This window comes from Schistocerca serialis, chromosome 2, assembly GCF_023864345.2.
Source record: "Schistocerca serialis cubense isolate TAMUIC-IGC-003099 chromosome 2, iqSchSeri2.2, whole genome shotgun sequence".
NCBI classification, from domain to species: Eukaryota; Metazoa; Arthropoda; class Insecta; order Orthoptera; family Acrididae; genus Schistocerca; species Schistocerca serialis.
In genome coordinates, this window is record NC_064639.1 from 564,172,967 (window position 1) to 564,190,770 (window position 17,804).

Below are 17,804 nucleotides of genomic sequence, written 5' to 3' on the forward strand. Positions count from 1 at the left end.
TCACAGCTGAACTATGGGAAAATGTCAACAAAAATGCTGTCGACTCACTCCAAAACATCTTTGAAAAAAATTTTGATAAATAAATGAAAAAATCCCACATGAATAGAAGACTGGCCTCATCCACCCATTCCATAAGAAAGGGTCCAAAACAGATCCCAACAAATACAGAGTGGTCTCATTCCTAGACATGACATACAAGATATGTTCTAAAGTCTTACTAATCAGGGCAGAACCCAAATTAGACCATCAGCTTGGTGAATACAAAGTGGGTATTAGTGAAGAAAGATTTTGCCCAGAACAAATTCTAAATCTCAAAAACCTCATGGCCCATCACAGATAGAGCAGAATCATACATTATCACTTTCATTGAATTGCAAAATATATACCACTCAATAGCTAGGAAACCCTCATCTGTATACTACAAGAATTAGACCGTGGAAAATCCAGGATGGAGTGTAACAATATTATGAAAAGGATAGTTGCTACTCACCATATAGTAGAGATGCTGACTTGCAGATAGGCACAACAACAAGACTGTCACAAAACAGGCTTTTGGCCAACAAGGCCTTTGTCATAACGGAACACACACACACACACACACACACACACACACACACACACACACACACACACACACACACACAAACAAACAAACAAGACCACAACCTGTGGCAGCTGAAGCCACACTCCTTTCCCCTATTCTCCCTTTCACTCTTCACCATCTTTCTCCTCTTGCCTACTCCACCGGACACAACCCCTCTTCCCAATCAAGCTTCATAGCTACGGTGCCAGTGTAATGTAATCAGGTGGTACAATGTATCTACACAAATTTATGTGTGTGTTTGAGAAGGGGTGTTGCTAATTTGAAAGCTAGCGAAGTTTTCAGTCTTGTTTATGTGCCTTTCAGCAACTCATGGCTTGTGTTCTTCTGTGACTAATCAATAAAAAAATCTACTTGAGAAATTACAGCAGGAGAAAACCTACATAAACGTTAAGGAAATGTGCAAGCTGTTGGGGTCTGTGGCTCCTTCTTGTGACAGGAGGGTGGAAGGGAAAGGAAGAGGGATCAAAGAAAAGGACTAGTGAGCTTTAAGAAATGGGAGAGTTACAGAAAAGTCATCCAGAATCGCAAGTCAGGGTGTAATTGGCAAACGTGGTGACAAGGGAAGGCTAACTCTTGGGGGACTGCACCAGACTGTATTTGAAAACCTGAGAGCTTAAAGATGGAAGATAGGTAATAAGAAAGATAGAGATTACTAACAAAACATTGTTCAGGGATTAGTAAGATCAGAAAACCTAGTGCATTGTACATGGTAGACAGATTTGGGTGGGGGGAGGGGGGGGCGGGATAGACAAGTCAGAAAACGAAAGGTACAGAAAATGGAGGTGAAGAAAAGGAGTAGTTGTAGAAAGAAATGTTGAGACCAAGGAAATTAACATAAATTTAGGCCAGTTGGGTGGTTGTGATCCAATGAGCTGTTAAAACAGCAGTTCTCACTTGTAGAGTTGTGGAAAACTGGTATTTGGGTGAGGGAACCAGATGGCAAGTTTGATAAAACAAGCACCAAGATCAAGACTGTCATGTCAGAGAGCATGCGCTGCAACAAGACATTGTGTGTTGCAGTATAAGCAGTCTATCTGTTCCCATTCATTGTGACTGATAAGCTGGTGGTATTCATAGCAATGTAGAAGACCAAACAGTATTTAGAAAACAGCTGGCACCTGAAGTGACGTTCCACAGGTGGCTCTTGCTTTGAAAATATATTTTTTGCCAATTACAGGGCTGTTATAGGTGGTGGTAGGAGGGTGGATAGGCCAAGTCTTACAGTGGGGACTGTCAAGGAGTAGGAGCCAAAGAGTAGGGAAATTGGTGCAGAAGGAACATAGGGTCGGATAAGGATATTGCAGAAATAAGGAGGGTGACAAGAAATGGTCAGACAGAATGGACCTTGTTTCAGGACATCATTTTAGGAAGTCATAGCCATGTTGTGGTAGCTGATTAACACATTCCAGACCAGGACAGTACTGAATGACAAGAGGTGTACTGCTATATTGTTTATTGGAGGGATCAGCTGTACCAGGATTGAATGTGAGGACCCAAGAAGTTGCCTCATCTATCTATTTCCCCTCACCTGTCCACCATGAATAATGCACTTAGCTATCCACTCTCAACTTTTGCACAATAACTTTCCACTCTTAACTTCTGCATCATGTTTTGTCAGTGATCTCTACCTTTCAGATTATCGTATTTCTACCTATAAGCCCTCAGGTTTTTAAATCTTGCCCAGTGCAGTCCCCAACAGTCAGTCTTTTTCTCATTCCATCTTGTAAGTCTCCAATGCTCCATTTCCTAAAACTCATCAACCCTTTTCCTTCATCCCTCTTTCTTTCCTTTCAATCCTTTTGCTAGAAGAAGCACTGGCTCCGAAAACTTTCGTGATTCCATAACTTTTGTGTGTGTTTCTTCCTGCTGCCACTTTGTGAGCAGAATGTTTTGTCTATCCAATAGAACTTTCCACTAATGTAATGATGGATGTAACGTAGAGTCTCTTTTCATTTTTTAAGAATTGTATTCATGTAAGGATAGAAGTAGGTTTATTGAACTGTGTCCGTTAGAATCGTCAAAATCTCTTTTTGACATTCACTTCATAATTTGATCACCACAGTATATTTCGTCCATATAAATCTGTTACCACAAAAGACAGCACTGTTACAGAATAATTTTTGCTCTGGAAAAGTTACAGCGATAGAAGGTGTTGATAATATTGATACACAAAGCGCGTGTTTATAAGTGTTGCTTTGTAACTTTGTGAAGACCAAATTGAGCAAATAAACAATATATATTGGAGTCATTAAGCAGTAGATAGGAAATTATAGCTAATCTTCCAAAATTTTCCCTCCTCTTTACACCACACCACAGGTAAACCGCTATGTTGTTGTGACCCTGCCGTTTGGTTGTGTGTAGGGTAGTGCATTAGAGACAAAAAGGGAAGGAGAAGAGACTGGCAAAGGAGAAGAGGAGGCACAGTCTAGGAGAGGGTTGAACAACAAGGGAAGGGAACAGGAATGTTGCCCAACTGAGATTGATCCAATGTAGGGGAAGACAGTCACATTGTATAGTGTTGCAGAACTTGTAAATGTGGGAAGGGGAGGACTGAATAGAGGGAGAATGACACAGTAGAGAGAATAAGTGGATAGACCTATGAATGTAAATAAAGTGAGCTGGCCAGAGTGCATTATTGAGGGGTAGAAAGTTTGTGGTGGGGGGATGGAAAGGGATGCAAACAAGAGCAGACAATAGTGAAGAACAGGACTAACATACCTTGAGGCCAAGATGATTGTGGAACAAAAGGAAATGCTAAGGGAGTACCTACCAGTGCAATACAGAGAAGCTAATATTTGGAGGGGGGTCCAGCTGTGACAGGTTGTGAAGGAGCCATTAAAATCAACCATGCTGTGCTCTGCACATGCTGCACCATTTGATAATCAACCTTGCCCTTGGTCACAGTTTGTCAGGGATCGTTCATCCAATCATTTAAATGAATAACTGGCACGTAAAGAGAGAGAGAGAGAGAGAGAGAGAGAGAGAGAGAGAGATGTGGAGTTGGTAAATGATGTGACTGTTTTCTTGGGTGGCCTGAGAATGGCAGATCATCAAAATGAATAACTCCTTACTCACTGTGCTGAAAGCCTTGCCTATACGTCCACAGACAGGTGATCTACAAATAAATCTATTGTGCTTTATCTCTCATATACCTAACACTCCAGTGAGCCCCACTAATCAAATGCAAAGGAGCACTGCACTTATTGCCCATTACCATCTCACCCGAGAGCTGCTAACAACTTCCTGTGCCACGGCTGCAAACACTTTGCATTGTCACTGAAATTACTAATACCCTCCTCACTTTTTTTCCCATCCCCATAAAGTAGTAATGTTCCACCCATACAATTGGTAAGGTCTGTATTGTATAATTAGGCCAGAAAGGCTGGTGTCATTGATGTTATGATGATCCACTAATGTGTAGTTGTTTTGAGACCAAATTTATGTGCCTGCTTGTTAGTACATCTGTTTGATGTTTCAGTTTCATTAGATATCATATACACTTTTGTGTTGCTTTGGCTGTTGTTCTCCTTCTCTTTCCTTTTCTGTCATGTCAATTTCAGTGCAGTTTCTTAATTCGTCTCAATGTTCTGCCTTTACATTCTGTTGCTTCTGAGCTTAGTTTGAAGTAGTATTCCTTCCTGTGCATATGTCTCAGTAATTAATTGTAATACTCTAAATTACCAGGAAGAGTTTTTGTATTTTTGATTTCAGCTAGGGTGCTTTACTTGAAAATGTCAGCAGTATGAGAGTTTGAAGAAACCACATAGTCATTCTGCCCTAACTGTTCTGATAATAGCTTCTGTAGTAATTGTCTTATCTCCTTTAGGAACAAGAGACAAGTGGTGTGGTCAATATTGATCAGGAAACTACACTTTTACCATCTACACAGACAGGCAGTTCACCAACCAGTACATTAACGTCACAGATATATGAACAGCATTCTCCAGATGATGATGTCTCATCCACCAGGAGGAAGTTAACAGGACAACCACCACCTCAGGTGAGCAGTTTGTTTTTTGTCTCTCATTAATTTTGAGCTAAAGTTTTTTGCACCTATCTCACTTGTTATTTAGGGACAAGTTTTTAGGTACAAGTTTTTCATGAAACCTGAAAGGGTGACTGTTTTTCCCCTCTCTCTCCAGGCAAAGATAAACAAAACTTGAACATTGTTGGAAAAACAGTTGGTATGGAACAGAGGAAAACTGTACATTTTGTAGAAGGTTTCTGCGAAATGTATTACAGACCAACTGTATTAGGCTTGTACACTTTGCGGGGTACTGCTTTGATTGACCACTATTAGTTTGAATCTGAGTCACATACAAATTCTTGGTAGTTTGAGTGGTAGGGGGCAACCAGAGCTCCTTACCATCTTACTTGCCAGGAGAGTTAATGAGTTGAGTCAGTCTGAACAGATACCATGTGTAAACAGTAACATGCCAAATCCGAGGTTACAGAACTTGTTCAGTGCGTTATAAAGAGTAAAGGGGCTCATGGGAAGTTCAACCTTTGAGTATACAGAAATTTCTGCAGTAACTGGAATTCTTAAAAAATTATGACATCTTCAGAATCAGAATCAAGTAAGTAAACTACCCATTATCCAATGGACCCAATAAGAAATATTAATATATAAATAATCATACACAATAATTTAAAGGGTTAGAAAAGAATAATGTTCTGTTGTTACATTTGACTGAGTCTCTGGACAGTGCTGCCCTCTCTGGAGGTATTTGTATATGAGGGACAGTGGTCAGTGGGCCACCCCTCTGAGGGCACCTAACAGTACACTCGCTTTGGCGATATTTGGCAATGGTGAATGGGCTGTCAGTCGGGCGGGTTTCCTTAGCTTGTGGCCGCGGGTGCCATGTAAACGGCAATGATGTGTGTTTTGATTGTTAACTTAACTATGAATAATAAGTGATTATCTCAATTCTCATGTTTTATTACAATCTGAATGGATTCGAACCATTATACATTTCTCTTCAATTCATGGTCCTCTGGTAAATTTACGTTTTCATCTGTGGACACTAACATTTTGGTCCTTCGGGCCATATTGTGATGGATTTGACAAAGTAACATGCAGCGACAGCCATCCATTGGCGGAATGGCAGCAATGAGTGTCGACAGAACAAAACGGAGGCTCAGCCTGCAGAGTACAATCATTTGCTGGATACATTAACAGGTGAAACACACAATGTAATTGCCCATCTCCTTGTGAATATTACTAACTTTAAGGTGGCCTTTGATTTGGTCTGTAATAGATATAATAATCCTCGACTGATTGCATGAGCACACTTAAGGAAACTGCTAACGCTACCACCGGCAATGACAAAGCCATGTTCAAGTGAACTTCGTGCACTACGAAACGAAGTTTTAAGCAATGTGCATGCGCTGATGGCATTACAGCTAGATGTATCTTTGGAAGACGTAATTACATCACAGCTCCTTATAGAAAGAGTTGAACATTCTATAAGAACAGAATTTGAAGCCAGCCTGAGTTCGAGTAGCTTTCCAACATTTAAAGAAGCTTGTGCCTTTCTTGAGAATATATGTAAATCTGTAGAAATGGCCAAGAATATAGCACCACAACGTCACGGCCCAACTGTTAATAAACATCAGAATGCACCCTGTACCAAGCAGTTTGGGCATTTGAAACAGACATACGTTGCTACAAATACTGCATGTGTCGTGCTACCAGCCTCATGCGCTACACAAGTGCAGCAAATTCAAGCCATGTGTTGTGAACGCAAGTATGTTGTGATGCGCAGCTTGTGCTACAACTGTCTGAAGAATGATCACAGGGCTTCCCAATGCAACTCCATTACCTGTCATACCTGTGGTAAACAACACCGCACGTTATTACATACAGAATCACAATGGACACAAGATGCACCAAGGAAGGAGTGTACAGGTGACATGCAACACACACACAATGTCAGACATCCGTCAACTACATCGAGCTGTTGTTCACTGAAGATCAGTCCAGGAAAAAGAATACTCCTTGCAACAGCGAGAATAGGGTTGCAGGATATCTGTGGGAAATGGCAGACTTGTCATGCTTTATTAGATTCTGGGTCACAGTCATGCTTCATATCGGAAGCATGTGCACAACGCCTCACACTTTAAAGGTGACACAGCAGAGTACCGATTCAAGGAATAGGTGCAACCCACTCAGAAACAAAACACCGTGTGTCTATACTAGTGTGCTCCTGCGTAAGCAACTTTATGTCTTCCATTGAATGCTTAGTTTTGCCAAAGGTAACTGACACCTTGCCTGAACAAGTAATTGATCCCAGTACATGGCACTTGTCAAATGTACAACTCGCTGATCTAGAGTTTTGGTCACCTGGAAAGATTGATGTGTTGCTAGGAACAGAATTTTGTCTTCACATTCACAAATCGAGGACTATCTCCATAGGAACTGATCATCCTGTGTTTCAAGAGACAGAACTAGGTTGGGTCATATCTGGTCAGTATCAAACGGTAGAGCGCAACATTTCGTCATGAGGGCTGGTTGTATCGTGCTTTGTAGAAATGAACAATGATGTTCAAACACTCTGGAAGAAATTCTGAGAGATAGAAGAGTTGAATCATGATGTAACGACAAAAGAAGAGGAACAATGTGAAGCACACTCTGTGCAACACACAATGAAAGATTCCACAGGCCGATTTGTTGTCCATCTTCCATTTCACAAAGAGCCAGATAAATTAGGCAAATCTTTCAACACTGCAGCAAAATGTTTCTTTCAGATTGAATGGAAACACTGCAGCAAAACGCTTCTGTCAGATTGAACAGAAATTGGCGAGACAACTGTAGCTTAAAGAAAGATGCAAACTGTTTATGAGGGAATATGAAGCCTTAGGACATATGGAGCCAGTAGCTACATGTGCTGCCATTTCATACTACATGCCACACTATGCAGTCTTTAAGGAAGCCAGCTTGGCTACCAAAACACGAATAGTTTTTGATTGTTCGGCCAAAACGAGCTCCAATTTGTCACTTTAACAGTTTGTTGATGGTCATACCAATAATGCAACAGGATTTGTGCTTCATAATATTACACTTCCGCACGCATTGCATTGCCTTCACAGCTGACACAGAGAAGATGTATCAACAAGTTCTGGTAGCAGGTGAAGATCGTGCCTACCAATGTATACTGTGGAAGAGTGACAGATCTGCACTACTGCAGGAATACCAGTTAAAGACAGTCACATGGGGAATGGCCTGTGCACCTTTTCTTGCAGTACGATGACTGTTACAATTAGCTCATGAAGAGGGCAGGTGTAACAAGGCAGCAAACATTCTTGCTAACGACTTCTGTGGGGATGATTGTATCTCAGGTTGCGATACAGTAGAGGTTTCAATTAAAGTCCAGCAAGACTTCTCAAAACTTTTGAAGGAAGGTGGTTTCTTATTGCGGAAGTGGTCTAGTAACAGTGTGGAATTCTTCAAAAATATCCCCTCATAGTTAAGTGACACAAGTACCCTTACGGCTTGAAAATGATGAGGATATTAAAAGTTCAGGTTTACTCTGGCATTCAGCTGCTGATCAGTTCCATGTTGTGAATACTGTCAAGCCGGCACGTAAGGTCTACAGCTTCACAAAATGCATTGTACTGACTACCACATCATCCATTTTTGATCCTCTGGGATTTATCAGTCCCATTGTTATCACATTCAAAATCTTTTTGCAACACCTGTGGCAGCTTCAGCTAACATGGGATGAGCCTTTGCGTCAAGAGTTGAATTTCATGTGACAGACACTACACAGAGAGCTTCGTATGATAGATAATATTCATGTTGATCGTAGAGTCATTACAGAAGGGAAACTTGTCAACATTCAACTGCACGGATTCTGCCATGCTTCAGAGAAGGCCTATGGCTGTTGTATATGTGTATGATCTACTGATCATCATGGAATCACATGTTTCAAATTATTAAGCTCCAAAACATGAGTGTCTCGATTGAAAAAGTTGTCCTTACCTCGCCAGGAACTCTGTGGTGCTCTCTTGCTGTTGCAACTACTACAGCATGTAGTTCGCTCGCTGGGTATAGACATAGAATGAACTTACTTGTGGACTGACTCATCCATTGTACTGACATGGTTCGCATCTCCACCCATGCGTTGGAGGACATTTGTGGGGAACTGTGTCACTGAGATACAGGAAAATACAGCAGCTGCAGTGTGGAACCAAGTATCTACAGTGGAAAACCCAGCTTCATGAGGAGTGTCTCCTGCAGACCTGCAAGAAAACAGCCTGTGATGGGAAGGAACAGCTTGGGCTAAGGAAGACATCACTTCATGGCCTGTGATAAACACTTCTAGTGATTCTGCAGCCCAGAAGCTGCCAGAAGAAAGGGCTAAAGTCCTTTGTCACATCAGCAGAGCAATTCACGATGGTATCATCTGTTGATTCTCAAAGTTGTCACAATTACAGCAGATAATGGCATACTGTCTTAGATTCATTAATAACTGAAAGACTGCAAAGGAAATGAGAGCAACTGGTGAATGGTCTCACAGTGAACTGCAGGACATTTTGCTACAGTGTGTCAGGATAGCACAAGACGATACATACACAGCGAAAATCTACGAGTTGAAGACCATAAAGCTAGTGGATAAAAACAGCAATCTCAAATCACTGCATCCTATACTCGATGACATGAGACTGCTACAGGTTGCAGGCAGGCTACAAAATGATACGATAGAGAATATCATAAGAGGAGAAGCATCAACTCATACTGCCACCTAACCATCACCTCGCGCGACTAATAGTGGAAAATAAACATCATCATCTTTCTCGTGCTGGGTGTCAACTGTTACTTTCATCTCTCAGAAGGCAATACTGGATACCTAATGGACGAAATGCAATCTAGTATTTTCTGCATCAGTGCTTGACTTCTCAGCAATTAAAGGCGAATGCTGCACAGCACCTCATGGGATACCTGCCACGCCCAAGTGCTAGAAGCTGTGAGGCCTTCCTTCAGTTGTGGGGTTGATTACACAGGACCGTTGTACGTGGAAACAGGCTCACGGAGATCCAAATTAAAAGAAAAGTGCTATGTTGCCCTGTTTGTGTGTTTGGCTACATGAGCAGTGCATTTGGAGATAGTTGGCAAGATGACAACTGAAGCCTTCCTGTCAGCCCTCAGAAGATTTGTTTCATGGCGGAGTAGGTGCCAAAACCCGTACAGCAACAATTGGAGAAACTTTGTTGGAGCTAGTTGGAAACTTCACGAGTTACAAACTGCTTTGAGCAGTCATTATCATCAGACACAGGTGAAAATCTTTATGCGCGAAGAAGACATCGACTGGCACTTCATTCCTCCTGCGTCACCACTTTCAAAGAGTTGACAACCCTGACTTTCCAGAATGAGACTTGCTTGAACTCTTGTTCTCTCACATCACTGTCTTGCGATCCTACTGATCTCCAAGCCCTCACCCAAGGTCATTTCCTGATCCCTCAGCCAGATCTAGGTACAGCCAACCTGAGCTTGCTCACAAGGTAAGAACTACTGCAGCAAGGCTTTCGGCGGTGCTAGTCATCTTGCTACGTGCATCATCTGCAGCAGCGGGCCAAGTGGATGATCCCTAGTCAGACTGTACAACTTGGTGCATTGTCATAGAGAAGATAATCTGCCACCCTTATGTTGGAAGTTTTCCGTCATTGAAGGTGTACACCCTGGGAGCGATGGAATGGTGCGAGTGGCCATTATTCACATGCTGCAAGGGGTTTTCAAGAGACCAATCTGCAAGCTATGTCCTTTACCGAGTGGCGTGATAGGAAATTGAACAGTGTATTCGTGTTTTTTATTTGTGTGTTTTTCTCCATTTGTCTTGTGTGTACCTTGCAACAGACTCAGTGTATTTCATCATTTTTTATGTTTAAATGTGTATTTGTTTATGTGATTGTGATTTCCAGGTACCAGTTACAAACTCTATGGACAGAATACCTGATTGAAGGATGCAAATTTATGTGTATTTACTTGTGTTATTTTCTATGATGTGGCAGGACTTGTGTTACTTGTATTATGCTGGAAAGAAATTAATGTTTCTTTAGCTGCTGGTATGTTCGGTTGTTACATTTGACTGAGTCTCTGGACAGTGCTGCCCTCTCTGGAGGTATTTGTACATGAGGGACAGTGGTCAGTGGGTCACCCCTCCAAGGGCACCTAACGGTACACTCACCGTGGCGAGGGAGAGATTTAGCAGTGGTGAATGGGCTGTTGCTCAGGCAACTGTCCTTAGCTCTTGGACGCACATACCATGTAAATGGCAAAGATGTATATTTTGTTGGTTACCTTACCTATGAATAGTAAGTGATTATCTCAACTCTCATGTTTCATTACAGTATGAATGGATTCGGACCATTGTACAATTCTCTTCAATTCATGGTCCTCCAGTACATTTATGTTTTCATCTGCGGACGCTAACACATAATGTACTCAGAAATAGTTACTCTCACACTGTAAAATCTAATATCCATTCTACAGCTGAATAAAGTTTTTCAGAAATTGAACTGTTTTTAAAGCATCACTCAAAACTTCACTCCTGTAGTCAGTTTTTTGAAACATTTTGTGCAGGTGTAAAAAAAAATCTACTGTGCGGGGAAATAGTCAGGGCTGGAAACAGATGAGAGCTTGTAAATAATATAGAGCATTCATTATTAGAAAAAAGGAACTATATCATTTTATTTTCTCATGGGTATTTTATAGTAACGATTGGCGATTTATCTGATAATAAATATCCAGCCAATGTGTGTGTGTGGTGTTTTTTTTTTTTTACGATTTATTCAACCACGAACATGTTTTCGAGCCACTGCAGGCTCATCATCAGATGGAAGTGTTAAAAGAACATTATGTTGTGGACCAAGTGTGGCTAGATGCCGTGCTGATGCTGCTGGCGGAAATGATGGATATTTAGTAATCTGTGACATAATATTTACGAATCTGAAAGATTTTTACGTTTTTGGTACTTACAGTGCACTGCCTTCTGGTATTCGTATCAGATCTCTTCCTATAATGTACATTATTAAGATATGTACACAAATATACACAATGTTTAGCTGCACTTGGTTTTACACTGATTCACCGAAAGTAAACACTGGATGTTTTTCAAATAATATGTATATGATAGATATTACACTTTACTACATCATGATCTTTGGCAAGAGATACATTGTTTTACAGTACAGTACAGATATTATATTTAGTAAATTTTGCTAGCTGCAAGTGTGTTTTTGTATTGGCAACAGAATGTTAATATGGGTTAACAGATAAACAAAAGGTAAACAGAGAGAGTGGAATTTTACTTCTTAATGGAAAAACTTTTTGTAAGTTACAGAATGGCACAGTTGTTACATGGCAAGCAGAACAAAATTTTTTGTAGGAATATGAATGTATGTTGTTGTTATCATTTTTGTTGTTTTGGTGCTGGGATGTCCTGGCTTGAAGAAATGTTTTTGTGTTGATTCGGTTTGTTCATTTAGGATTTTTTGGGATGATTTTAGTTTGTGGATGTAAATCTGTAATTGTTCAAAGAGGTCCATCTGTAATCTTGTCTCAGTGATGTGTAGCACAGAAAGATTCTCTTTGATAATCACCAACAGTGTATTCATCATGACCAATATGCAATGCAAAACTGGACTTATTCAAGTTTTTGAGTTGGAGGGCATACATACGTTCTTTGTAGCGGGTTGCAAAATTTCTCTCTGTGTGACCTATGTAGAAGCAAACGCTGTAGCATGTGAGTTTGTATATGCCAGAATTTTTATGCCGATCTCCAGTGGCTTAATTATTGTGAACAATTATATTTTGTAGTTTATTGTCAGTGTGGTCTGAAAAGATTTCGAAATTTATATGACACTTTGCCAGGAAATGGAAGACAAACGTATTGTGGCATTTCTTTCTTATCTCGTAATCCACAATGGATGTATTGAAAATGGTAAGGATTGCCAGGGAGGTGAGAGAATGTAGCTCCAGTAGCTGCAGACCCAACTTGAAACAGAAGAGAAATGCAGATGTATAGAAGACAAAGTTATTTAGTGTCTGCTGTGGCAGCGACTTGGAATAGAAGAGCAATAAGTTTTTAAACTGCGACTCCTAGAGTCCCTCAGTCCCACAGTCTGTGGTCTTGCAGCATGATTTGATTGGCAGGGAGACTTTCCTGATGACAATTCAGTCTATTCAGCATGAATTGGTTGACCATTGCCGTATCAGTCAAGGTGGCCTCTTTGTAAAACCCAAATAATAAAAAAAATTCTTGTGTTTGGGACCTGGGGCACCTTGTACATCTCCTCCCCTTCCATGAAATAACTGACAACCTCAGTGCGGCGTTACGTCTAGGGTTAGAAATATATTAATTTCATTTAACAAGTCAGCTCTTGAAATATGGGTTTAATTGTTACATCACTATGTGGTGACTACAGTGTTCAACACAAGACTGTGACGGTGGTGGCATAAATGTAGACGAAGATGGTTTCAGAGACAGTTTTAAGGAGCACAAGCAACTGAAACAGTTGGATAACAATGATTGGAACACAATGTAAAAATAATCACAACATGTTTACAGGTCAATTTTTAAGACTGATAAAGAAAGTGAATTAGTGAGCATTATTAGAAGTGGTAACAGACAAAGTGGGATGTATGTACTGGAATAGGAATAGAAGAAAAGGTTATTTGGAATATTGGCTTGGTAGTAGGAATGAGAGAGGAAAAAGACTAATTGAGTTCTGCAGTAAATTTCAGATAACAGTAGTAAATATCATGTTAAAAAATCACAAGAAGAGGAGATATACTTGGAAAAGGTTGGGAGATAAGGGAAGATTTCAGTTAGGTTACATTGTAGTCAGGCAGAGTTTCTGAAATTGTATATTGGATTATGATGTGTACTCAGGAGCAGATATATACTCAGATCACAATTTAGTAATAATGAAAAGTAAGCTGAAGCTTGAGAGAATAGTCAAGGGGAATCATTGTACAAAGAAATGGGACGAATGAAGAGATACACTTGAAGTTCTCTGAGGCTATAGATATTGTGATAATGAATATCTCAGTAGGCATTTCAGTTGAAGAGGAATTGATATCTCTGAAAAGGATCATCACAGAAGCTGGAAAAATATATAGAGGCATAAGCAAGACGACTATTACAAGACCATGGTAACAGAAGAAATGCTCCAGTTGATCAATGAAAGAAGTACAAAAATGCACAGGGAAATTCCGGAATACAAATATACAGGTCTCTTAGGTATGAAATAAACAAGAAGTTCAGGGAAGCTAACGTGAAACAGCTTTATGAAAAAGTGAAGAAATTGAAAAAGTAATGATTGCCAGAAGGACTGACTGTGCATACAGAATAGTCAAAACAACCTTCGATGAAATTAAAAGAAGGATAGTAACATTAAGAGTGCAATGGGAATTCCACTGTTAAATGCAGAGGAGAGGGTGGATAGGTGTAAAAAGTACATTGAAGGCCTTTATGAGGAGGAAGATTTGTCTGATGATGTGATAGAAGAAGAAACACTAGTTGATATAGAAGAGATAGGGGTCCAGTATAAGAATCAGAATTTAAAATAGCTTTTGGAATCCTTGATCGAATGAGGTATAAGGGAATTCAATCAGAATTTCTAAAATCACTGTGGGAAGTGGCAACAAAATGACTATTCATATTGGTGTGTAGATTGTGAAAGTCTGGCAATATACCATCTGACTTACAAAAAAATAAAAAAATGTCATCCACACAATTCCTAAGATAGCAAGAGCTGACAAAAGTGACAATTATCTCACAATCAGCTTAACATCTTATGTATCTAAGTTGTTGACAAGAATGATATACAGAAGTATGGACAAGAAAATTGACGATCTGTTAGATGATCATCATTTTGGCTTTCGTCGTAGGTAATGGAAGCAAGAGTGGGGGGAAAAAAAAGACACATTCATAGGATTTGTTGACCTGGGAAATCTTTTGACAAATTAAAATAGTGCAAGATGTTTGAAATTCTGCGAAAAATAGAGGTAAGCTATAGGAAACGATGGGTAATATACAGTATGTACAAGAACCAAGAGGGAATGGTAAGATTGGAAGACCAAGAATGAAGTGTGTAGTTTTTCACCTAGTGTTGAATCTATACATTGAAGAAGCAATGACAGAACTAAAAGAAAGGTTCAAGAGTGAGAGTAAAATTCAAGATAAAAGGATCTCAGTGATAAAATCTGCTGATAACATTTCTATCCTTACTGAAAGTGAATAACAGTTATTCAACTGGCTGAATGGAATGAACAGTCTAATGAGTACAGAATATGGATTGAGAGTAAATTGAAGAAATACAAAAGTAATGAGAAATAGTAGAAATCAGAACAGTGAGAAACTTAACATCAGAATTGCTGTTTATGAAGTAATGAAGTTAAGGATTTCTGCTACTTAAGCAGCAAAAAACCCGTGATGGACAGAGCAAGGAGGACATAAAAAGCAGACTGACAATAGCCAAAAGGGAAGTCCTGGCCAAGAGAAGTCTACCAGTATCAAACATAGGCTTTAATTTGAGGAGGAAGTTTCTGAGGCACAAGATTGTGAAGTAGTGAAATGTGGACTGAAGAGAATCAAAGCATTTGAGCTGTGGTGCTACAGAAGAATGTTGAAAATTAGATGGGCTGATAAGGTAAGGAATGAGGTGGTTTCCCACAGGATGAGGGAGGAAAGAAAGGAATTGAAAATACTGACAAGAACAAGAAACAGGATGATAGGACATCCATTAAGAAATCAGGGAATAACTTTCATGATACTAGAGGGAGCTGTAGAGAATAAAAACTATAGAGGAACACACAGATTGGAATACGTCCAGCAGATAACTGAGGACGTTTGTTGCAAGTGCTACTCTTGAGATGAAAAGGACAGCACAGGACAGAAGTTTGAGGTGGGCTGCATTAATCCAGTCAGAAGATGGAGGACTCAAAGAAGGAAGTGGGGTTGGGCAGTATGTGACATTTAAAGGTTTCCTTGTCAGACTGCAGCTGGTTTTTTTAAGGTGATGTGGGCTCGCATTTTCCAGTGTCCTAACAGTCACTGGCTAACCAACATGGCGGCACCAGTTTGTTGCCGGCCTGACAGTAAGGCAGATCAAAATCACATAACAGACTTTTGAAACACATCAGTTTGCTTTAGCAGTAATCAGGGAGGACTGAAGTGTCATAGATAATATTTATTTTGAGTTTGTTAGCACCACCATCCACATTATCTAAGTAACATTGTAACTGTTTAACTGACCAAAGAAAAGTTGGAAACCTGAAAAGGTATTAATTTGCAGAAGGCACCAAGTCAACTATCTGATTTTTCTGGGCATCAGCCACAGTGATCTATGAGAGCAAATAGATTTAACTAACAAAAGTATAAAGCTATACAACTCTGAAACGTGACACTTCACATTGTATTAATGTGCTTTATAAACAAATAAGAACTCGCGTAAAATAAACCCTTTGAGTGATCCAAATTTATGTGATCAGAGCAGCAAGATAATGAAGTTCTGTTAAACTCATGATAATAAAGCATAAAATGGACAAATAAGCACAATTAAGAAAACTGTTGTTTGAAGCAGTCAAAAACGTAAGCAAATCATAAGACCAACACAAAAATAATGTGTTGGGAATAGTTTCAGTTAAAGAAAACAATCTTGGATGAGATTACAAAATTGAGGTTCACGACAGTGAAAAAGCGAAGTCATAATTAATTTTGGCAAATCATCTTGATACAATCCATTGGAACTCAGCCAAGACACATGATCAGCTGGAGGGGCTCTATGTGCTATACTACAAAACTTTCACTTGGAACAGCAGTATGTAGTCACGATCAGTATCAGAATAACAGGCAGGGTTGGAAGTCTCACTGTTGTTGTTGTTGTTGTTGTTGTTGTGGTCTTCAGTCCTGAGACTGGTTTGATGCAGCTCTCCATGCTACTCTATCCTGTGCAAGCGTCTTCATCTCCCAGTACCTACTGCAACCTACATCCTTCTGAATCTGCTTAGTGTATTGATCTCTTGGACTCCCTCTACGATTTTTACCCTCCACGCTGCCCTCCAATGCTAAATTTGTGATCCCTTGATGCCTCAAAACATGTCCTACCAACCGATCCCTTCTTCTAGTCAAGTTGTGCCACAAACTTCTCTTCTCCCCAATCCTATTCAATACCTCCTCATTAGTTACGTGATCTACCCACCTTATCTTCAGCATTCTTCTGTAGCACCACATTTCGAAAGCTTCTATTCTCTTCTTGTCCAAACTGGTTATCGTCCATGTTTCACTTCCATACATGGCTACACTCCATACAAATACTTTCAGAAACGACTTCCTGACACTTAAATCTATACTCGATGTTAACAAATTTCTCTTCTTCAGAAATGATTTCCTTGCCATTGCCAGTCTACATTTTATATCCTCTCTACTTCGACCATCATCAGTTATTTTACTCCCTAAATAGCAAAACTCCTTTACTACTTTAAGTGTCTCATTTCCTAATCTAATCCCCTCAGCATCACCCGATTTAATTTGACTACATTCCATTATCCTCGTTTTGCTTTTGTTGATGTTCATCTTATATCCTCCTTTCAAGACATTGTCCATTCCGTTCAACTGCTCTTCCAAGTCCTTTGCTGTCTCCGACAGAATTACAATGTCATCGGCGAACCTCAAAGTTTTTACTTCTTCTCCATGAATTTTAATACCTACTCCGAATTTTTCTTTTGTTTCCTTTACTGCTTGCTCAATATACAGATTGAATAACATCGGGGAGAGGCTACAACCCTGTCTCACTCCTTTCCCAACCACTGCTTCTCTTTCATGCCCCTCGACTCTTATAAGTGCCATCTGGTTTCTGTACAAATTGTAAATAGCCTTTCGCTCCCTGTATTTTACCCCTGCCACCTTCAGAATTTGAAAGAGAGTATTCCAGTTAACGTTGTCAAAAGCTTTCTCTAAGTCTACAAATGCTAGAAACGTAGGTTTGCCTTTTCTTAATGTTTCTTCTAAGATAAGTCGTAAGGTTAGTATTGCCTCACGTGTTCCAACATTTCTACGGAATCCAAACTGATCTTCCCCGAGGTCCTCTTCTACCAGTTTTTCCATTCGTCTGTAAAGAATTCGCGTTAGTATTTTGCAGCTGTGACTTATTAAACTGATAGTTCGGTAATTTTCACATCTGTCAACACCTGCTTTCT

At 39.9% G+C, this 17,804-nt stretch overlaps 1 protein-coding gene across 1 annotated transcript in view; it reads left to right on the forward strand.

The window, feature by feature from the left end:
• LOC126457564 (uncharacterized) overlaps window positions 1-17,804 on the forward strand; it is a 332,561-nt gene that overhangs the window by 141,210 nt on the left and 173,547 nt on the right. Inside the window, exon 9 of the mRNA XM_050093978.1 lies at window positions 4,431-4,604. Coding sequence (XP_049949935.1) covers window positions 4,431-4,604 — 174 coding nt within the window. The remainder of the gene's footprint in view (window positions 1-4,430; window positions 4,605-17,804) is intronic.